Source organism: Pelodiscus sinensis, chromosome 31, assembly GCF_052426305.1.
Source record: "Pelodiscus sinensis isolate ZL-2025 chromosome 31, ASM5242630v1, whole genome shotgun sequence".
In the NCBI taxonomy this organism is placed as follows: domain Eukaryota; kingdom Metazoa; phylum Chordata; order Testudines; family Trionychidae; genus Pelodiscus; species Pelodiscus sinensis.
In genome coordinates this window covers 9,534,757-9,557,588 of record NC_143082.1, presented here as the reverse complement: position 1 = coordinate 9,557,588, position 22,832 = coordinate 9,534,757, and the positions used below count along the sequence as shown (strand labels likewise).

General features: G+C 60.4%; 1 protein-coding gene across 1 annotated transcript in view; it reads left to right on the top strand.

Annotated features, from left to right (window-relative positions):
• The window catches only part of NCKAP1L (NCK associated protein 1 like), a 74,281-nt gene that overhangs the window by 23,987 nt on the left and 27,462 nt on the right, over positions 1-22,832 (top strand). The window contains exons 15-26 of the mRNA XM_075902081.2: positions 53-111; positions 550-695; positions 2,072-2,204; positions 2,656-2,775; positions 3,648-3,787; positions 4,394-4,525; positions 5,009-5,227; positions 6,741-6,871; positions 9,999-10,096; positions 10,711-10,804; positions 11,279-11,361; positions 16,599-16,679. Coding sequence (XP_075758196.2) covers positions 53-111; positions 550-695; positions 2,072-2,204; positions 2,656-2,775; positions 3,648-3,787; positions 4,394-4,525; positions 5,009-5,227; positions 6,741-6,871; positions 9,999-10,096; positions 10,711-10,804; positions 11,279-11,361; positions 16,599-16,679 — 1,436 coding nt within the window. The remainder of the gene's footprint in view (positions 1-52; positions 112-549; positions 696-2,071; positions 2,205-2,655; positions 2,776-3,647; positions 3,788-4,393; positions 4,526-5,008; positions 5,228-6,740; positions 6,872-9,998; positions 10,097-10,710; positions 10,805-11,278; positions 11,362-16,598; positions 16,680-22,832) is intronic.

The following is a 22,832-nucleotide window of genomic DNA, read 5'->3' as shown; positions in this document are numbered from 1 at the left end:
TCCCCCACCCATGGGCCCACTGCATGCTCTGAGCCATTTCTCTTTCCTGCAGTTGACAACAAGGAGAAGTTTGATTTCTCAGGGCTTCGCCTGGATTGGTTCCGGCTGCAGGTAACTCCCCTCCCCCTCCCCCTCCCATATGTGTGCGTCCCTATTAGGGGCTGGGCATCTGCCAGGGTGCACCAGCAACCCCTGCCCAAGACCCTGCCAGCCCCGCACTGGCAGCCCCTTCCCCACCCGGCCCCGTGACAGGTGGCAAATGGCGACCCCTCCCTCCCCCCAGCTCAGCCCCCTGCTGCACCCAGTACAGCCTCGTTTCTGTTCACTGACTAGGGCCATGGCCCTGCTCCAGGCTCCCCTGTCCAGCCACAGGCCCATGGGACGGGGAGCTTGGGAGCTGGTGGAACTGCCCCTGGTAGGACTTGACCCTTGAGCTGCCAGCACCAAGCACGCAGCCCAACTAGGGGAGCTGCAGAGCAGATTGTGGGGGAGGGACGATATGGCTGCCCCAACCCTGGGCTATTTCTCACCCCTGCTTATCCCCTCCAGGCTTACACCAGTGCGGCCAAGGCCCCCTTGCAGCTGCGTGAGAATCCGGACGTGGGCCGCGTGATGAACCTCATCGTGTTCCATTGCAAGATGCTGGACTCACTGGAGGAGCTGCTAGTGGAGACTTCGGACCTGTCGGCCTTGTGGTGTGTACACCGAGCGCCCCGTGTTGGCAGGCCAGTGCCGCCCAGAGCCTACTGGTGCCTCAGTTTCCCCATCAGACAGTGCGATGCCAGGCAGGATCTGTTACCCTCGGAGCCATGATGTGTCAGATGGCGGGTGGGGAGATTTGGTGCCCATGGTGTTGCTAAGGCCCGGTTCCCAGCCCTGTGCTCAGTCTGTTTGGACCTGGCCCCTCCCACATGGAACCTCACACTCATGTACACCTGGCACCACACATGGAATCTAGCTGTGATTTAGGGCAGTTGCAGAGGGCACAAAGGCTGGCAGGATGAAGGCCTCTGAGTGGGATGTGGGTTGGAGTGGTGCAGCTCACATGGAATCACACACACATGCACAAACACAGAATTACATAGTGTATGTCTACACTACCACCCTAGTTCGAACTAGGGTGGTTAATGTAGGCAACCGGAGTTGCAAATGAAGCCCGGGATTTGAATTTCCCGGGCTTCATTTGCATGTTGCCGGGCGCCGCCATTTTTAAATGTCCGCTAGTTCGGACTCTGTGCCCGCGGCTACACGCGGCACGAACTAGGTAGTTCGGATTAGGCTTCCTATTCCGAACTACCAGTACACCTCGTTCCACGAGGAGTAACAGTAGTTCGGAATAGGAAGCCTAATCCGAACTACCTAGTTCGTGCCGCGTGTAGCCGCGGGCACGGAGTCCGAACTAGCGGACATTTAAAAATGGCGGTGCCCGGCAACATGCAAATGAAGCCCGGGAAATTCAAATCCCAGGCTTCATTTGCAACACCGGTTGCCTACATTAACCACCCTAGGTCGAACTAGGGTGGTAGTGTAGACATACCCATAGAGACTCACGCGCACGTGGAATCTCATGCATGCACACACTGGGGGCACACACAATCACACAAGCACACCCAGACTCATGCACAAGGAATTACTTGCACAACCACAGAATCACATGCACATGGAATCATGCACACACCTGCATGGAAAGGTACATGCTTGAACACACACACAGACTCTCCCACACATGGATTCATGTACCGGGCTCGACAGTTACTGTAATCTACTCGCCCATGGCGAGGTCTGCGCATGCGCAGTGTGCCGAACCACGCGGCTGGCGAGCGGGGCTTACCGCCGCTTGGCGAGCCCTGCTCATGTACATACACACATAACAACAGAATCACATATCCGTGGAATCACGTACACAAACCTACATGGAAAGGTGCATACCCACAAACAGAATGTCACACATGGAGTCCCACGCACAAACATGGAATCTCACACACAAGTATGGAATCACACGCACGCTCACACATTCTCAGTCAGACTCTTCCTGCCTCACCTGCCCTGGCGTGTCCATCTCCACTGACAGTTTCTACATCCGCCCTTTTGAGAAGCTCTTTGCTCAGACCATGGAGGAACCGGCCATGCTGCGCTTCACCATCGCCTTCCCGCTTGTCTGCAGCTACTTCGCCCACTGCACCCACCCCATGTGTCCAGAGGAGGTGTGTGCCACTGTGGCGGGGTGGGAGGGCAGGGTAACACGGGGGGGATGGGAACAGTCTGGTAACAGGTGTGGGGGACATGCATGATGCTGTGTAGATGGAGACCCTGCTGTGGGAAGGGGTGCAAGGGCATGCCTGGTGAGGCATGGCCAAGGTGGAGGGACATCCATGGGGATTTGTAGGGGAACCAGGGGGACAGAGGAGTGATATAAAGGGGGAGAGCCGGGGGCATGCCTGGAGATGCATGTGGGGAGAACTCGGTGTGGGGAGGAGTGGGCATGCATGGAGGTGTGGGGGGGAGGAGCAGGCAGTGGGCACACACGGCATTGCACGGGGCGGGGCAATTTGTCTCCCCGTGGGGTATGAAGCCGAGTGGGGCTGGCGTTCGGGATCCATGGCTGGAAGGTGCCAGGCCGAGCAGGGCAGTGACGAGCCCCTGGACTCTCCCCAGTATCCCCACCTGAAGAGCCGCAGCCTGGGTATGTGCAACGGCTTCCTAGAGGAGATGGCCAAGCAGGCGGCCAGCTGCATCCTGGATGCGTGTGCCGAGCAGCGCAACCTCAGCGAGCAGGTGAGGGCCCCGGGGGAGCATCCAGCCTGCAGGCACCTCTGCAGCCAGGGCAGGGGCACAGCATGGTGCGGGGCGGAGGGTGCCCAGTGGACCTGCCAACCTAGGGGCACCCCCGTGACCCTGTGAAGGGTTCCTGGAGCAGCTGCCACACTGGGGGCTCCTCACCATGCAAGGGAGGGAATATGGGGTGTGGCATGGCATGGGATGGGGCGCCAGGGAGTCAGTGACTGCAGCTTGCTGAGTCCTGCCGGCAATGGGGTGTGGGCATCAGCATGGCCAGCGGCTCCATGCTAGGAGAGCCCAATACCAGGCAGGCAGGCAGGCAGGATTCGCCCTGAGGCCCAGCCATGCTGCCATTGTCGGGGGAAGGCAGGACCGGAGTGCAGGAGGAGGGGATATGTGCCTCTGGGGGGCTGCTGCATCCTGGCCGGCCAAGCCCTCAGCCCCTCCCTCGCTCAGGGTATGTCTACACTACCACCCTAGTTCGAACTAGGGTGGTTAATGTAGTCATATGAACTTGCAAATGAAGCCCGGGATTTGAATTTCTCGGGCTTCATTTGCATGTTGCCAGGCGCCGCCATTTTTAAATGTCCGCTAGTGCGGACTCCGTGCCTGCTGCGGAGGCATACAGATAGTTTGGAATAGGAAGCCTAGTCCGAACTATCTAGTTCGTGCCGCGTGTAGCCGCGGGCACGGAGTCCGCACTAGCGGACATTTAAAAATGGCGGCGCCCGGCAACATGCAAATGAAGCCTGGGAAATTCAAATCCCAGGCTTCATTTGCAAGTTCGTCTGACTACATTAACCACCCTAGTTCGAACTAGGGGGTAGTGTAGACAGACCCTCAGTGCCCCGTCTCTGTCTCCTGGGAAGCTGCTGCCCAAGCACTGCGCCTCCACCATCAGCAAGGCCCGGAACAAGAAGAGCCATAAACAGCCTCCCAAGAAGGGGGAGCCGGAGCGGGACAAGCCAGGGGCTGAGAGCCAGAGGAAGGACCGGAGTGTGGTGACCAAGTAAGCCCACAGCGTGGGGGGCTTCCAGGGGGGCATTAGAGTCTCTTTGCTACCTGGGGGACTCCCATCCCTCAGATGGCTGGGGGGCTCTGGGGCAGTGAGGGGACGGGCTCTGGGTCACCAGAGGGGCTGATGGCTCCAACCCGAGAAGTGACATTGGTACTTGGCCCTGCGTGAGCACCCCTAGCCAGCCTGGTGCCCACCGTTCTCTTGGCTCACTGGGCTCCCCATTGCCTCTCGGCGCAGAGGTGGCAGTGAGCCCAGAGCTCCGGATTGACAGTCGCCCTTGGAGTGAACCCAGGGGTCCAGGCTGCCTGTCACCCCTGGGAGTGAAGAGGGGGGTTAACCCAGGTGTCCGGGCTGCCTGTCACCTCTGGGAGCAGAGGGGAGTTAACCCAGGCGTCAGGGCTGCCTGTCACCTCTGGGAGCAGAGGGGGGGCTAACCCAGGCGTCAGGGCTGTCCACTGTGCAGCTCTTTCCCATTCTTTCAAATGATCCCACCGTATTTGGGCTGTGGGACTGGGCGGCGTCAGGCTGGTGGGAGTGCGGGGGGAGGCTCCCAAGCTCTTGGCAGCAGGCAGTGACCGTGCTGCGTTTCTTCCCCAGCATGGACAAGCTGCACCAGATGCTGAGCGAGCTCTCCCTGAGCCTCAACCACATCCCCAGCTTCACTGTGTTCGAGCACACGGTCACGCCGGCCGAGTACCTCAGCAGCCACCTGGAGACGCGGCTCAACAAGTGCGTGGGTCCCATGGCTGGTGCTGGGCACAGCCTGTCCCTGCCCATGGTGGCTCGGTGGGGGTGGGGGAGTGGCCTGTCCCTGCCCATGGTGGCTCGGTGGGGGTGGGGGAGTGGCCTGTCCCCGCCCATTGTGGCTGGGTGGGGGTGTGGCCTGTCCCCGCCCATCGTGGCTGGGTGGGGGTGTGGCCTGTCCCCGCCCATTGTGGCTGGGTGGGGGTGTGGCCTGTCCCTGCCCATGGTGGCTGGGTGGGGGTGCGGGAGTGGCCTGTCCCTGCCCACAGTTCTCATTCAGAAGCTGAGATGGATATTGGTGCTTTTCGATCCACAAGCCCCAGGCAGCTTCTGGGCTTGGTTGTGCTGGGAGATGCCCATTCTCCAGGAACAATGGGGGTGGGGGGGTCTGGATGTTTTCAGGGGGGGGCTGTGGGCTCAACAGAGAGTCTGTGCCGAGCACCCTCTGAGCCCCCCATTCCCGTACAGATCCTTCGTGTCCATGGCCAACTACAACCAGGCGACGCAGGAGATCACGCGGCCCTCCGAGTTGCTGGCCGGCCTGCGTGCCTACCTCGCCTTCCTCCAGTCACTGGGGCAGTTCATGTGCGTGGACACCAGCCGCATCATCCGCAGTGTGCTGCTCCAGCAGACGCAGCCCCTGGACTCCAACGGGGAGCAGACCCTCACCACCATCTACACCAACTGGTGGGGACCTGGGCTGGGGGCAGGACAGAGCCCTGGGTACCCCTGGGCCATGGGGCAGAAGAGCCTGGGAGATGCCTAGAGCGATCGGGAGGTGGGGTGAGCTGAGCTAAGAATGTGAGGAAGGGGCTGAGAGTCTTGTGCATGTGGAGTGTAGAGCAGAAGGGGCCCGGGGCGACCTGACGAGTCTCTAGCTACGTTAAGGGCTGTTGGAAGGGCAGTGCCCAGTTCTCCATGTCCTGTCCTTAATGCAGCTGAAGAGAAGAAGGAAGCAGCTGTTTGCTGTGCGGGAGATCTCAGGGTATGTCTACACTACTGCCCTAGTTCGAACCAGGGTGGTTAATGTAGTCATACGAACTTGCAAATGGATTTGAATTTCCCGGGCTTCATTTGCATGTTGCCGGGCGCCGCCATTTTTAAATGTCCGCTAGTGCGGACTCCGTGCCCGCAGCTACACACGGCACGGACTAGGTAGTTCGGACTAGGCTTCCTATTCCGAACTACCTGTACACCTCATGGCGGGCTGTGGAGCAGGGGTTGTGAAGTCCCTGTTACTGGAGGTGTGTAGGAGCTGGTTGGACACACCCCTGCCAGGGACAGTCCTGGGTCCTGCCTCCATGTCTGTGGCCCTGTGCACCGGGGGAGTCCATGCTCTGAGGGCAGTGGGTGGCTCCGCCCAGCACGGGGCTGCCAGGGGAGGTGCAGTCAGGCCCTTCAGCCTCGCAGGCAGAGCTATCCCATCCACAGGACAGTTCGGGGCGGCTGCCCCAGGCGCTGACATTTGGGGGTCCCTCAGCGGCTGCCTCAACTGCCTTATGGACAGGAGGGTCCTCCATGTTAGTCGCAGGGCTCAGGGCAGCCTGGGGGGCTTGGTGTGGGGTGGCAGCAGGGAGTCAGGCCCCCCACCCACACTCACCATGGCAGCGGGTGCCGGAGTGACCTGGCAGCCTGCTCTGCTGCCATCTCCCAGCCTGCCCTGTGCCAGGCCCTCCCAGTAATCCCCCGGTTTCAGGCAAGGGGTGCAATGGAGGTTGGAGGGGGTGGATCTAAGCAGAGGCAGGGCTTGGGGGAAGGGGCAGAGTGGGGCATGGCGGGGCAAGGGGGGTTTGCCCGGGAGGGGGGTGTTGGACCCTCCCCCTATGCTTGGCCCTGCTGCAGTTTTTGGGCAAACAGGGCTGGGGAGGAGAAGGAACAAAAACTTACTTCTGGAGCCAGTGAGGGGGCAGGCTGCCCGTGTCAGTGCCCCTCAGTTCTGACCCGGAGCCCCCTGCTATCCCATCCCTGCCAGTGCCCCCTCAATCCCACCCCAGGGCAGTCTGGGCCTTGGCAGCTGGACTAGGAGCCAGGAGCGGCCCAAGGCCGGCTGCAGCAGCTGGCGCCCTAGGCAGAAGGCGCATGGCGCCCCCGCCTGCATGGCCGTCAATGGCCGTGACTAATCATGGAGCTAGGAGCATGCTGGGAGACTCATGCTGGGCCTGGCCGATGGGGTCAGTGGATGCTTTTGGGCTTCCTGCAGGTACCTGGAGGCGCTGCTGCGCCAGGCCAGCATGGGGGCCATTGTGCTGTCCCCGGCCATGCAGGCCTTCATCAGCATCCCCAGGGAGGGGGAGCAGAGCTTCTGTGCGGAGGAGTTCTCAGACGTCTCAGGTGAGCTGGTGCCACTCCATGTGCTGAGGATGGGGCCCCGGGATGCAGAGGCTGCGTGAGGGTGGGACAGCTGACTGCATTGGCCCTGGCTGGCTGCGGGCTGGGCTGCAGCATGGGAGGCCAGGGTGGCTGCTCTGCGGGGCTCTGCAGCACTGGGAGAGGCAGGAGTGGGACGTGGGGCAGCAGGACAGTGGGCTCCAGAGCTGGGGGTGGGGATGCACGGCGGTGCTGGGTGTCTGACTCTGGAGCTGGGGGTGGGGATGTGCGGCGGTGCTGGGTGTCTGGCTCTGGTGTTGGGGGTGGGGATGCGTGGCGGTGCTGGGTGTCTGGCTCTGGTGTTGGGGGTGGGGATGCGTGGTGGTGCTGGGTGTCTGGCTCTGGAGCTGGGGGTGGGGATGCGTGGCGGTGCTGGGTGTCTGGCTCTGGAGCTGGGGGTGGGGATGCGCGGTGGTGCTGGGTGTCTGGCTCTGGTGTTGGGGGTGGGGATGCGTGGCGGTGCTGGGTGTCTGGCTCTGGAGCTGGGGGTGGGGATGCGCGGTGGTGCTGGGTGTCTGGCTCTGGAGCTGGGGGTGGGGATGCGCGGTGGTGCTGGGTGTCTGGCTCTGGAGCTGGGGGTGGGGATGCGCGGTGGTGCTGGGTGTCTGGCTCTGGAGCTGGGGGTGGGGATGCGCGGTGGTGCTGGGTGTCTGGCTCTGGAGCTGGGGGTAGGGATGTGTGGTGGTGCTGGGTGTCTGGCTCTGGAGCTGGGGGTGTGGATGCGTGGCGGTGCTGGGTGTCTGGCTCTGGAGCTGGGGGTGGGGATGCGCGGTGGTGCTGGGTGTCTGGCTCTGGAGCTGGGGGTGGGGATGTGCGGTGGTGCTGGGTGTCTGGCTCTGGTGTTGGGGGTGGGGATGTGCGGCGGTGCTGGGTGTCTGGCTCTGGAGCTGGAGGTGGGGATGTGCGGCGGTGCTGGGTATCTGGTTCTGGAGCTGGAGGTGGGGATGTGCGGCGGTGCTGGGTATCTGGTTCTGGAGCTGGAGGTGGGGATGTGCGGCGGTGCTGGGTATCTGGTTCTGGAGCTGGAGGTGGGGATGTGCGGTGGTGCTGGGTGTCTGGCTCTGGTGTTGGGGGTGGGGATGTGCGGTGGTGCTGGGTATCTGGTTCTGGAGCTGTAGGTGGGGATGTGCGGTGGTGCTGGGTGTCTGGCTCTGGTGTTGGGGGTGGGGATGTGCGGTGGTGCTGGGTATCTGGTTCTGGAGCTGTAGGTGGGGATGTGCGGCGGTGCTGGGTGTCTGGCTCTGGACCTGGGGGTGGGGATGTGCGGCGGTGCTGGGTGTCTGGCTCTGGTGTTGGGGGTGCGGATGCGCGGTGGTGCTGGGTGTCTGACTCTGGAGCTGGAGGTGGGGATGTGCGGCGTTGCTGGGTGTCTGGCTCTGGACCTGGGGGTGGGGATGTGCGGCGGTGCTGGGTGTCTGGCTCTGGTGTTGGGGGTGCGGATGCGCGGTGGTGCTGGGTGTCTGACTCTGGAGCTGGAGGTGGGGATGTGCGGTGGTGCTGGGTGTCTGGCTCTGGTGTTGGGGGTGGGGATGTGCGGCGGTGCTGGGTGTCTGGCTCTGGAGCTGGAGGTGGGGATGTGCGGCGGTGCTGGGTATCTGGTTCTGGAGCTGGAGGTGGGGATGTGCGGCGGTGCTGGGTATCTGGTTCTGGAGCTGGAGGTGGGGATGTGCGGCGGTGCTGGGTATCTGGTTCTGGAGCTGGAGGTGGGGATGTGCGGTGGTGCTGGGTGTCTGGCTCTGGTGTTGGGGGTGGGGATGTGCGGTGGTGCTGGGTATCTGGTTCTGGAGCTGTAGGTGGGGATGTGCGGTGGTGCTGGGTGTCTGGCTCTGGTGTTGGGGGTGGGGATGTGCGGTGGTGCTGGGTATCTGGTTCTGGAGCTGTAGGTGGGGATGTGCGGCGGTGCTGGGTGTCTGGCTCTGGACCTGGGGGTGGGGATGTGCGGCGGTGCTGGGTGTCTGGCTCTGGTGTTGGGGGTGCGGATGCGCGGTGGTGCTGGGTGTCTGACTCTGGAGCTGGAGGTGGGGATGTGCGGCGTTGCTGGGTGTCTGGCTCTGGACCTGGGGGTGGGGATGTGCGGCGGTGCTGGGTGTCTGGCTCTGGTGTTGGGGGTGCGGATGCGCGGTGGTGCTGGGTGTCTGACTCTGGAGCTGGAGGTGGGGATGTGCGGCGGTGCTGGGTGTCTGGCTCTGGTGTTGGGGGTGGGGATGCGTGGCGGTGCTGGGTGTCTGGCTCTGGTGTTGGGGGTGGGGATGCGCGGCGGTGCTGGGTGTCTGGCTCTGGAGCTGGGGGTGGGGATGCGTGGCGGTGCTGGGTGTCTGGCTCTGGAGCTGGGGGTGGGGATGTGTGTTGGTGCTGGGTGTCTGGCTCTGGATTTGTGAGGGGAGATGCGCGGCGGTGCTGGGTGTCTGGCTCTGGAGCTGGGGGTGGGGATGTGCGGCGGTGCTGGGTGTCTGGCTCTGGAGCTGGGGGTGGGGATGTGCGGCGGTGCTGGGTGTCTGGCTCTGGTGTTGGGGGTGGGGATGTGCGGTGGTGCTGGGTGTCTGGCTCTGGAGCTGGGGGTGGAGATGTGCGGCGGTGCTGGGTGTCTGGCTCTGGAGCTGGGGGTGGGGATGTGCGGCGGTGCTGGGTGTCTGGCTCTGGTGTTGGGGGTGGGGATGTGCGGCGGTGCTGGGTGTCTGGCTCTGGAGCTAGGGGTGGGGATGTGTGGTGGTGCTGGGTGTCTGGCTCTGGTGTTGGGGGTGCGGATGCGCGGTGGTGCTGGGTGTCTGACTCTGGTGTTGGGGTGGGGATGTGCGGCAGTGCTGGGTGTCTGGCTCTGGGGCTGGAGGTGGGGATGCGCGGCGGTGCTGGGTGTCTGGCTCTGGAGCTGGAGGTGGGATTGGGGTTCAGGATGTCTGGTGGCAGACTGGCTCGTGGCAGGGCAGCCAGCTGTCAGGAAGTTAGTCTGCCTGGCTCAGGACCAGGTATGGTGCTAGGCCATGTGGGGGCATGGGAGGGCCTGGGCTTGGCTTAGCTGTCCCTTGTCCAGGAGAGTGGGGGTGTAGGTCTGTCCCAAGTAGGCAGAAGGAGCTAATCCCTCCCCTCCCACCAGAGATGCGGGCACTAGCCGAGCTGCTGGGCCCCTATGGCATGAAGTTCCTGAGCGACAACCTCATGTGGCACGTGACCTCGCAGGTGGTGGAGCTGAAGGTAGGAGGCTGGGGCGGGCGGAGGCGCTGCTGGCTGCACTCAGATCTCCACAGCGACCGGCCCAGCAGCTTACTGGAGAGGGGCCAGCTGGTCTCCTGGGTTCTTGGGGAGTGTTGTGGGATTAGTGTGGGTGCAGGGGGATGGGAGCCAGGACTCCTGGGTTTTATTGCCAGAGCTAACACTAACTTGCTGGGTCCTGCTGAATATTTCCCCTCAGCTCCGTGTGCTATTGCCCAGCCAACTGGGGGGAGCACAGGCCACTGCTCTTTGGTTCATGAGAGTTATGGGGGGCCAGTTCGTCAGTGTCTGGGAGTTCCCTTAGAGCCAGAGGAGCTGGTGTTGGGTAAAATACTGATACCAGGAAAGTCCTGTGGCAGCAGCACCTGGCTGTGGCCAAGCTGGGTGTGGCTGATTGGGGCATTGGGCACGTCCGCCTGGTAGGTTCTGGCCCAGTTGGGCCTGGTGGGTTCTGGCTCTCGGCCAGTCAGGCCTAGCTGGTTGTGGCTCTGGCTAGCGCTGGCCCAGTCAGCTCTGGCAGGTTCTGGCTCTGGCCCAGTCAGGCCTGGCAGGTTCTGGCTGGCCCCTGTTTACCATGGTGATTATGTGTGTTGCAGAAGCTGGTGACGGAGAACATGGATGTGCTGGTACAGATCCGCTCCAACTTCTACAAGCCTGAGGAGATGGCATCACTGCTGCCCAGGCTGACGTGTAAGTGTTGTTCACCCATCCCTGGCATTGGCCACTGAATCCACTGCCCAGTCCAGAGCCAGCCAAAGGTGCAGCTCAGGGCTGAGCTGCAGTGAGCACTGACTGGAGAGGAGACACAGGAGGGCAATAGCAGGGAGTAAGGGGGACAGACTGAGGGATGAGGTGAAGGGCACTGGCTGAGCTGGAGGTTCAGGGGGCTGAGGGTTGACGTGAGGGACTCAGGAAGCTGAGGGTTGATGTGAGGGGCTTAGGAGGGGGGCTCAGGAGGGGGGCTGAGGGTTGGGGTGAGGGGCACTGGGTGAACTGGGGTCTCAGGAGGGGAATGGCAGGGCTGCAGGTCAGAGTGAGGGGCGCTAGTGGGAGGTAAGCAGTCCCCCATCATAGGCCCAGGGATGTGTTGTACCCCATGTGTTTTGCAATCCTGTCTCCCATGTGTCCTTGCAACTCACCCCCGCCCCCCTGCCCTCCTCTCAGCTGCTGATAATGTGCTGAAAAGAATGACCATTATCGGGGAGATCCTGAACTTCCGCTCCATGGCTCAGAGTGGGCTGCGTGAGGTGGGTGCCAGTTGGTCGGGGGTTGGGGGGGCATTGCGTGAGGCAGGGACTGGTCAGTCCACAGGAGGCTGCGTGAGGTGAGGGACTGGTCAGTCAGGGGGAGCTGTGCAAGGCAGGGGCCGGTCAGTAGGGGGAGATGTGTGAGGTGGGGGCGGTCAGTGGGGGGAGATGTGTGAGGTGGGGGCGGTCAGTAGGGGGAGATGTGTGAGGTGAGGGCGGTCAGTGGGGGGAGATGTGTGAGGTGGGGGCGGTCAGTAGGGGGAGATGTGTGAGGTGGGGGCGGTCAGTAGGTGGAGATGTGTGAGGTGGGGGCGGTCAGTAGGGGGAGATGTGTGAGGTGGGGGCGGTCAGTGGGGGGAGATGTGTGAGGTGGGGGCGGTCAGTAGGGGGAGATGTGTGAGGTGGGGGCGGTCAGTAGGGGGAGATGTGTGAGGTGGGGGCGGTCAGTGGGGGAGATGTGTGAGGTGGGGGCGGTCAGTAGGGGGAGATGTGTGAGGTGGGGGCGGTCAGTGGGGGGAGATGTGTGAGGTGGGGGCGGTCAGTGGGGGAGATGTGTGAGGTGGGGGCCGGTCAGTAGGGGGAGATGTGTGAGGTGGGGGCGGTCAGTGGGGGAGATGTGTGAGGTGGGGGTGGTCAGTAGGGGGAGATGTGTGAGGTGGGGGTGGTCAGTAGGGGGAGATGTGTGAGGTGGGGGCCGGTCAGTAGGGGGAGATGTGTGAGGTGGGGGTGGTCAGTAGGGGGAGATGTGTGAGGTGGGGGCCGGTCAGTAGGTGGAGATGTGTGAGGTGGGGGCGGTCAGTGGGGGAGATGTGTGAGGTGGGGGCCAGTCAGTAGGTGGAGATGTGTGAGGTGGGGGCGGTCAGTGGGGGGAGATGTGTGAGGTGGGGGCGGTCAGTGGGGGGAGATGTGTGAGGTGGGGGCCAGTCAGTAGGTGGAGATGTGTGAGGTGGGGGCGGTCAGTGGGGGAGATGTGTGAGGTGGGGGCGGTCAGTGGGGGGAGATGTGTGAGGTGGGGGCCAGTCAGTAGGTGGAGATGTGTGAGGTGGGGGCGGTCAGTGGGGGGAGATGTGTGAGGTGGGGGTCGGTCAATAGGAGGAGCTGTATGATGTGGGGGGCCTTAAAAATGCTTCAGTACTAGGCTGTTGGATTCCGAAGGCTTCTGCAGTCCCTGTCCCTGCACTGCCAGAAAGCACAGCCGGGCCCGACCCATGCCTGCCTGGCCCGGGGTGTGTCTCTCACCCCTGTGCAAAGTGAGGGTGCATGGAGCCACCAGTGAGCCTCCCCTGCCTGGCCCCTGTGCATCACCTTCGTTGTGTGGGAGCAGCATGGGGCAAGTGTTAGCGTGGGATCAGAGAGCACCTGAGGTGGGGGAGGGACGGCTTTGGGTCCCCCCTGCCTCTGACAGGTGCGAGAGCCGCATGCTCCTGCCACTCCCCCATTGCCAGGGGCGGAGGAGCTGGCTGCCCCCACTGTGCACCAGCCTGGGAGGCCATCTTCTCCAACCCCCCACTCAGAGCAGGACCAACCCAACTCAATCATCCCAGCCAGGGCTTTGTCAAGCCGGGACTAAAAAATTCCAGGGGTAGAGATTCCACCCCCTCCCTACGGAACCCATCCCAGTGCTTCACCACCCTCCTAGGGAAATAGTTTTTCCTACTCTCCAACCTAGACCTCCCCCACTGCAACTTGAGACCACTGCTCTTTGTTCTGCCACCCGTCCCCACTGAGAACAGCCTCTCTCCATCCTCTCTGGAACCTCCCCTTCAGGAAGTTGAAAACTGCTCTCAACCCCCCTTCACTCTTCTCTTCTGCAGACTAAACAAGTCCAGTTCCTTCAGGCGATCCTCCAAATCCCTCAGCCTCTCCATAGGTCATGTGCTGCAGCCCGCTAATCATTTTTGTTGCCCGCCGCTGTACTCTCTCCAATGCGTCAACATCCTTTCTGTAAAGGAGGGCCCAGAAGTGGACACAATAACCCTGATAGGGTCTCACCAGTACTGAAGGAAGGGGAATAATCACATCTCTAGATCTGCTGGCAATGCTCCTCCTAATGCACCCTAATATACCAATAGCCTTTTTGGCAACAAGGGCACACTGTTGACTCATATTGTTATGCTTTTAAGAAGCACAGGGGATCTTTGTCAGAGGAAAAGGCAATAAGCTGCTTTAATTAAAAATACAGTATGAAAAGCAGCATATGTATTTGTTCACACACTCAGGGGCCCTGCCAATGTTCTTATAGTTACCAGTCTGTCGAGGCTCAAGTCAGTCTATTGGCCAGTTACACTGAACAGGAGGGAGGAGCTGGGTTCCATTGATCTCGATTTGAGGCTCCAAGGTTTGGCTTTGCAGGACCAAACCCATGCTACATCAGACTGCAGGCTTTTTGTGCAAGAAGCTTTTGTTGGAAGAGATCTTCGCAAAAACTTACTGCACAAGAGAGCGTCCACACTGCAAAAGCGCACAGAAAATGCAATGGGCTTTTGCGAAAGAGAGCGTCCAGGCTGCTGGATGGTCTCTCACAAGTAAGCAATGATTGCTATGGACAGAATGGCCACCTGTGCTTTTTCCTCTTCCCTCTTCTTGCACAAAAACCCCCTCTTCCCCATCCACACACGCCTTTTTGCGCAAGAATTCTTGCCAAAAAGGTGTTCTTCCTCATAGAATGATTACCAGTTGTGCAAAACCCCCTCTGATCTTTCGATTTACTTGCACAAAAACATGTTTGAGGTGTGGACGCCCTGCGAGTTTTTGCAGAAAACGGCTGTTTTTCCGCAAAAATGCAGTAGTGTAGGCAGCCTCAGAGTCCCATGGCAAGAGCATCCCATTTTTATACTTGTAAGATCCCAGTTGAGTCTATGGGTTTTGCAATGTTATGCTGCAGTCCTCCGTGTGTTAATCTTGGGGGTTTCCCGCAATTATCCTTTGATGGAGCAGGAAACCTGTCAGGATGCCACACCAGTGAATCCTGAATTTACTGTTTCGCTATCCTGAACTACTACACCAATCACATCATAGTTCATTAATTGTGCCAGGATTTCCATGTCTTCCAGTTTGTCAGCCACGCTTGGTGCATTTGTGTACAGGTGTAACCCACACACCTTCTGGCTTTGGAGCATGGTCCCATGGTCTAGTGGCACCGAGACCACTTACAGAGAGAATAACAAGCTTGTTCTACAGTCTTTGTGACCAGCAAGCTGGCTTTTAGCTCATGTGGTAGAGGTTCATGTACTAAGCCCCAGAGATCCCAGGTTTGATTCTGTTCATAGATGTCTGGGGTCTGTTGGAATGACACAGGCCCTAAGTTAATTAGCTGATTACCCTGCTTTCTCAGTATGGGTCAGGATTGACCTGTTGTATCCTCCTCCTTGGCATAAGGATCTTGCGGAAAATGGGTCTTTTGCGCAAAAAACCCCATCCACACTACCTTTTTCTCTGCAAAAAGCCTTTGTGCAAAAAGGTGTGCATAAATTATGCAAATGAGACACCGTAATATGCTAATTTGCATACTTACTGCCAGCCAAACTGGCATTGTAGATGAAGCCCTTCTGTTTCCTCATGGTGTTCCTCTTGTCCTCTTACCTCAGGGCTAAGGTCACCATCCCCTAGAGCAGTGTTTCTCACACTGTGCTCCATGGAGCCCCAGGGGTCCGTGAGACATCTCCAGGGGGTCCACAAGGTTGACAAACTGGAAAGCCTTCAAAAGCATACTTGAGAGTCGCCCCGAACTGACGCAATTAACACACGCTGCTGGGGCTCCGCAGACATTGCTACGCATGTGAACGGCTCTGGAGCCCAAAAAGTTTGAGAACCGCTGCCTTAGAGAATCTACTTTAAAACCCTTCTCACCAGGTTAGCAAGCCTGCCTGCCAAGCTTCTCTTCCCGCTCTTCATTAGGTGGATCCCATCTCTTCCTAGCAATCCTTGTTCCTGGAGCAGCGTCCCATGGTTGCAGAGCCCAAAGCCCTTCTCTCTGATGCCACCTACATAACTGGCATTCTTGGCAGTGTCCTTGGTGCCCAAGAAGCAGGAAGGGGTAGCGGTCCAAGGGCTTGATCTCCGTCACATCCTGAATTCTAGCTCCAGGCAGGCAGCGCACTTCTCAAGCGAGTCCCCGATCACCACCATCGTCTCCTTCTCTTGGGAGTGGGTAGTTGTGGACCCCTTCCCTTAGGACAATGCATCCCATGCCTTCCGATTGATGGAGACATCTTCTGGCCCCTTTCCTCAGATAGCTCTTCCAGACCCCTCTCCACTGCAGTACCCACGCAGAGAGCCTGAAAGCAGTGTCTTACCTGTGTCTGCCCCGGGGGTATGTGAGTTCTCCTTCCTGTGGAGGTCACATGCTGCCAGTGCTGCTTTGCACTGCCCTCTGGTTCTTCAGCACGCGGTGCCTGATGTATCAAGCACTGGCTTCTCTCCAGAAAGTCCTCATTGTCTCTGTGGCAATGCAGGGGAATAGCTGGACCTCTGGTCCTCTAACCTTCTCTTCCAGCACGGAGACCACTTTGTGCAGATGAAGTCACTTCTGTCCCCTGGGAGAAAGACAAACATGATGCCTCCAGTGCAGGTCACAACAGCTGATCTCTCACTGCCCATAGTTTCCTCTCTTCAGATGTTGTGTGTACTGCTCACAGAACCCCAAAAGGCACCAACGCTCTGTGGGAGTGCCCTCCCGCGTCCCCGGCGAACTCCCTCTGTTTGCCTGTCCTCTGCTCATGCTCACTCAGTTCCCAACTGGCCTCTTTTTATAAGGCTGCTGGCTCCAAACAGTTGGCCTGGCTCAAAGCCTTTCCTCCAGTAAGCATTCAAGGCCCACCTGGAGCAAAGCCCCCCAAGCACCCACGGCCCAACAGTCCCTGCAGCTAGCTCCCGTCAAACAGATGGTCACAGCAGACAGACGCACGGATATCTCAGCACAGCCCCCCAGGCAGCGCTCCCCAGAGCTCCTCTCAGACGGTTCCCTGGCAGCCTCAAGAGCCTCAGCTATTGCATTGCTCAATTCCCGGTCATGCAGCTTCCACGTCCCACCCCCGGGCTGGCTGCAGCTCAGTGGTGGGTAAAGCCCTCCTGGCCATCTGTGCAATGCTGTAGGAGCCTGGGCGTGGAAGGGCAGAGTGGAGGGACTCGTCTAGGCATCACCATGAGGCAGAGGGAGGGCAGAGCAGTGCGGCAGGCACCAGGGGGGCTGCCTGTGTCCATTGGCGTCTCACGGGCTGGCTCTCTCCTTGCTGCAGGTCTTCTCCAACCGCTGCCCGTACCTGATGGGCCCCATCGAGTGCCTGAAGGACTTTGTCACCCCTGACACGGACATAAAGGTGGGTGTGACCCTCAGACTTCTCTGCACTGTGGGCCAGGCTCTACGGCAAGGCAGGCGGATCAGGGAACAGGCTGGGCTGTGGGGCAGGCAGCCTCCCACTGCACTGTCCATGCCTGAGCCCCCAGGCGACTTGCCAGGGTGACCCTCCTCCTGCCAGGGGCCTTACCCCAGCTGGGGATCCTGAGCATGGCAGCGCGTTCTGGGCTGCGGGGGGTAGACAAAACTCCCAGCTCACTTTGACCCTCCGGTCTGGCCCCCATGCCTGGCTCAGGTTCTCAGGAGTAGCCCTTGGGGTCTGCAGACCCAGTTGGGGAGGGGCGAGGGTGCTGCTGCTGCATGGGCCAGGGATCGGCCCTCGGCACCTGGGTTAATTCTTAGCCATGAGCATGATGGAAACTGGGCCTCAGTTTATCCTTCTGCTGCTGCAGAGATGGCTGGATGCCTGCCTGCCATGGCGGGGTCTGGGTCTGTCTGAGCCGTCGCCTTGCCGGGCCTGGGCCCAGCATGTCACAGTGTCCCCATACCGCCCCCTGCAGGCGGGGAGTTTCAGGGGCTAGTGGCTGGGCATGGGCCAGCCAGCCAGCGCTGCTGCAGATGGGCTGAGCTCTCCGAGTCCTCTGCCCTGCTCTGAGGCGGGGCGGATGAGAGTGCCGCGGGGCCCCTCCTTTGACACGGCGCATGCGCGGGGCCTCGGGAAGCGCGGGGCCTGGGGCAGCCACCCCTCTCGCCCTGCCCTAAATCCGCTGCTGCTCTGGGGGAACTCAGACCTCAAATGGTGCGGAGACCCAAGGTAAGAAATGGAGACCCCCCCCGTGCCCCCGCCACCTCCCATTCTAGTGTCAGCTCTGGATAGGCCAGGTTGGAAGGCTGTGCAGGCCCAGGGGGCTCTGCTACCAGGAGACCAGCCACAGCAGCACCCTGGGGACATGGCATCAGTGCCCCAAGTCCCTTGGTGTCAGTGGGCCATGGTTCAGCCCACAGAGCCCAGGGCTGGACACTCCTGTGATTGGGCCCCTGGCTGGAGCATTGGCCTCCAGCCCTGGGTGGGAGTGGAGACCCCTCTGGAGGGGGTGCCCAGGCAGCCATATGTTCTGGTCACGTGGCATGCTGCCGAGGCGTCATGCATGGTGCTCTGCACAGGGACGCTGCGCCCCAGGGTGGCAGGGTCTGGGGAGGGCCTGTCGGGTGGAGAGCTGTATGCCCATTGTGGGACTTGACAAATTCAATCCCTGCAGGCCAGATTCTGCCCCAAGCTCGGCGTGGTGGCTCCCCAGTGGGATGTGCTGATACAGCTGGGGCAGTGCCAATACAGTGCTGCCCTTGCTACTGAGGGGCATGGGGGACTCCCACTGGCTTTGGGTACAGACACGGCTCTGGCGCAGCAGGTCGCTCCCAGGGTGATGGCTCATGGGCTTGTGTTTAGTGGCTGCCAGTTCAAATTGGGGTTTCCTGGCTGGGCCCCATTTTTAGTCCAGAGGAACTGGTACTGCAGGGTCCTGGGGGCACCAAGGGGACAGACCTGTTTGGTGGGGCCATCTGTTCTACCGATACTTGAAAGATTAGCCTGAGGGTGGAGGCAGAGCAGGGTGTGTGTGTGAATGACCCAGGGTGTGAATGCAGAGCAGGGCAGTGGATGTGTGCATGACACAGGGTGTGAATGCAGAGCGGAGTGTGTGTGTGCATGACACAGGGTGTGAATGCAGAGCAGAGTGTGTGTGTGCATAATACAAGGTGTGAATGCAGAGCAGTGTGTGTGTGTGTGCATAATACAAGGTGTGAATGCAGAGCAGAGCAGTGTGTGTGTGTGCATAATACAAGGTGTGAATGCAGAGCAGAGCAGTGTGTGTGTGTGCATAATACAAGGTGTGAATGCAGAGCAGAGCAGTGTGTGTGTGTGCATGACACAGGGTGTGAATGCAGAACCAGGCAGAGTGCGTATGAATGACGCAGGTGTAAATGCAGAGCATGGCAGCATGTGTTAATGACACAGGGTATGAATGCAGATCAGGGCGGTGTGTGTATCACACAGGATGTTACTAAGGAGCAGGGCAGTGTGTGTCACACAGGGTGTAAATGCAGAGCATGGCAGCATGTGTTAATGACAGTGTGAATGCAGAGCAGGGCAGTGTGTGTGTGTCACACAGGGTGTGAATGCAGAGCAGGGCAGCAGGTGTGTGTGCGATGCAGAGTGTGAGCGCAGGGCAGATCAGGGCGTGTGAATGACTCACGGGGCGGACTCACTGCCCGGAGCCTCCTGCACTGGAATTAGCTCCTATCAGCACACAGGGCACCGCCCAGTATCCTCACTCCACACTCTCCATTCCGGACCCGTGTTGCTCCCAGACCACCGCGTCCTCCCAGGACCCTGCCCTCCAGCAGCCCCCGCTGCACCTGTCTCTTCCGGGGGGTTATCAGCAGCCCCGTGTCCCTGCACTCCTGGGACCTCCCCTCCGCTCCCAATTCCCCTAGCCCCACCTTGCCTCAGTGACCCACTGCCAGTCTTCATCCAGCCCCGGCCACAGGGGCAACTGCAGTCTGGCCACTCATCATTGGCAGGAGGGTGTGGACCTGCTGCCTTTGCCTACCCTGGCTGCCCCCTTGCAGTCCCAGTACTCTCAGGCCTTGCTTCAGGCCCTGCGGCCTGGGAACTTGTCCAGCTCTGCCTGCCTTTCCCCAGCCCTGCTCTAAGTCAGGAAGCCTCTAGCTTCCCTGGCAACTAGGTCCTTCCTGCTCCCCAGCTACACAAGAGGGTGGGTGTCCTCACCTCCCTCCTGGAGCCCTTATGGATACAGCCCTCGCTGGGCCTCAGTTGGCAGCATCTGCCTCAGCTGTGGGCTTTGTTCTCAGCCCTCTGCCAGGGCTGGGATTTACCCTTAAAGGGCAAGTGTGGGGCTGACACCCTGTCACAATGACGTAGGGTGTGAATACAGAACTGAGCAGACTGGATGAGTTTAATGAATGACACGGGGTGTGAATGCAGAACAGGACAGACTGGATGTGTTAATAACACAGTGTGAATGCAGAGCTGTGTGAGAATGACATGGGCGTAGATACAGAGCGGATTGGGGTGAATACTAACACAGGGTGTGAATGCAGAGCTGGGCAGGGTGTGTGTTAAGGACGTAGGGTGTGACTGCAGAACCGGGCAGGGGGTATGTTAAGGATGTAGGGTGTGACTGCAGAGCTGGGCAGGGGGTATGTTAAGGATGTAGGGTGTGACTGCAGAACCGGGCAGGGGGTATGTTAAGGATGTAGGGTGTGACTGCAGAGCTGGGCAGGGGGTATGTTAAGGATGTAGGGTGTGACTGCAGAGCTGGGCAGGGGGTATGTTAAGGATGTAGGGTGTGACTGCAGAGCTGGGCAGGGGGTATGTTAAGGATGTAGGGTGTGACTGCAGAGCCGGGCAGGGTGTGTGTTAAGGACGTAGGGTGTGACTGCAGAGCTGGGCAGGGGGTATGTTAAGGATGTAGGGTGTGACTGCAGAGCTGGGCAGGGGGTATGTTAAAGACGTAGGGTGTGACTGCAGAGCCGGGCAGGGGGTGTGTTAAGGACGTAGGGTGTGACTGCAGAGCCGGGCAGGGTGTGTGTTAAGGACGTAGGATGTGACTGCAGAGCCGGGCAGGGTGTGTGTTAAGGACGTAGGGTGTGACTGCAGAGCTGGGCTGGGTCTGTGTTAAGGACATAGGGTGTGGCTGCAGAGCTGGGCAGGGGGTGTGTTAAGGATGTAGGGTGTGGCTGCAGAGCCGGGCAGGGTGTGTGTTAAGGACGTAGGGTGTGACTTCAGAGCCAGGCAGGGTGTGTGTTAAGGACGTAGGGTGTGACTGCAGAGCCGGGCAGGGTGTGTGTTAAGGACGTAGGGTGTGACTGCAGAGCCGGGCAGGGTGTGTGTTAAGGACGTAGGGTGTGACTGCAGAGCCGGGCAGGGTGTGTGTTAAGGACCTAGGGTGTGACTGCAGAGCCGGGCAGGGGGTGTGTTAAGGACGTAGGGTGTGACTGCAGAGCCGGGCAGGGGGTGTGTTAAGGACGTAGGGTGTGACTGCAGAGCCGGGCAGGGTGTGTGTTAAGGACGTAGGGTGTGACTGCAGAGCAGGGCTGGGTCTGTGTTAAGGACATAGGGTGTGGCTGCAGAGCCGGGCAGGGGGTGTGTTAAGGACGTAGGGTGTGACTGCAGAGCTGGGCAGGGGGTGTGTTAAGGACGTAGGGTGTGACTGCAGAGCTGGGCAGGGGGTGTGTTAAGGACGTAGGGTGTGACTGCAGAGCTGGGCTGGGTCTGTGTTAAGGACGTAGGGTGTGACTGCAGAGCCGGGCAGGGGGTGTGTTAAGGACGTAGGGTGTGACTGCAGAGCCGGGCAGGGTGTGTGTTAAGGACGTAGGGTGTGACTGCAGAGCCGGGCAGGGGGTGTGTTAAGGACGTAGGGTGTGACTTCAGAGCCAGGCAGGGTGTGTGTTAAGGACGTAGGGTGTGACTGCAGAGCCGGGCAGGGTGTGTGTTAAGGACGTAGGGTGTGACTGCAGAGCTGGGCAGGGGGTATGTTAAGGACGTAGGGTGTGACTGCAGAGCCGGGCAGGGGGTGTGTTAAGGACGTAGGGTGTGACTGCAGAGCCGGGCAGGGGGTGTGTTAAGGACGTAGGGTGTGACTGCAGAGCCGGGCAGGGTGTGTGTTAAGGACGTAGGGTGTGACTGCAGAGCCAGGCAGGGGGTGTGTTAAGGACATAGGGTGTGACTGCAGAGCTGGGCAAGGGGTGTGTTAAGGATGTAGGGTGTGACTGCAGAGCCAGGCAGGGGGTTTGTTAAGGACATAGGGTGTGACTGCAGAGCCGGGCAGGGGGTGTGTTAAGGACATAGGGTGTGACTGCAGAGCTGGGCAAGGGGTGTGTTAAGGATGTAGGGTGTGACTGCAGAGCTGGGCAAGGGGTGTGTTAAGGACGTAGGGTGTGACTGCAGAGCTGGGCTGGGTCTGTGTTAAGGACGTAGGGTGTGACTGCAGAGCTGGTCAAGCTGTGAGTGAATGAGGCAGGCTGTGAATGCAGAGGTGGGTTTTTACTGCACAGTGGGACAAGGAGGGTTATGAGCTGCCTGTCATTGGGCTGCCAGAGAGTCCCACTCCAGCTCCTGCCCATATTTCAGAACCATGGACAGAGGTCTGGTCGCGCTGATGCCGCTCCCGGTAGTAAGATGGGAGCATCTCGGGAGGCGGGCACTGGATCTCTGCCGCACCCTGTGTGGGGCTGACTGTCCCCAGGCTGGGTTTGGGTAGATCAGACCCTGGTGCCGGCCACCAGATCTTGTGAGGGCAGCACACACCTGCTGTCCACCGGCTGAGCGAGTCTCTTGTGCTGAGCGAGTCTCTCGTGCGGGGGAGCTCAGCAGGGCCGGGATGAATCACTCCAGGCCTGGGTGCCACTTGCACCTGGCAGATGGATCATGGGGCTGGGCTAACGCACCTGGGGCTGGTGCTGATCAGGGGACGGAGCTCAGAACTATAGAGCAGAGGGACGAGCTGCCTGGAGCTGCTGGCTGGGCCCCACCCCCCCATGCTCTCACTGACCCCAGTGTCTTTGTGCAGGCAGGACTGGGCAGGCCCAGTGCCTCAGTGGGGTTGGCGGCTCTTTCCCCGCATGCTTGGACTGCTGTATCCATCCCCCTGCCCTTGGCCAGAGCGGGGCCCTCTGTGCTCCCCAGCGGCTGGCCCGCATCCCCACAGCATGAAGCACCTGCGAGGGAAGGAGCTGGCTGCTCCGGCAGTAGTAGCACGGTGTCAGCCCACTGGGTTAGAAGAAGCAGGGGGCCCAGCCGGTGCTTCTAGCACCCAGAGGGTCCAGCATGGCCTGAGGGACCCTGAGAGGGAGAGGCCAGCACGCTGCATGCAAGCACCCGCCCGGCTGGGGTGGGAGCTGTACAGGGAGCATTGCTGGGAGCACAAGACGGGTATGTGGGGCTGGGAGATGCAGCCACTGCCTGGTGTCCTGATCCATGTGCCAGGGGATGGACACCCGTGGCTATGAGGTCAGGGGTTTGGCAGACGCAGGCAGGGGGGAGGGGCACGTCCAGGAGCAGTCCCATGGTACTGCTTGTTCTCCCCAGGGCCATTGATGGAGAGTAGCCAGGGGACAGGCCTGAGAAACTCTCAGGGGGAGGGGGGATCTGGGC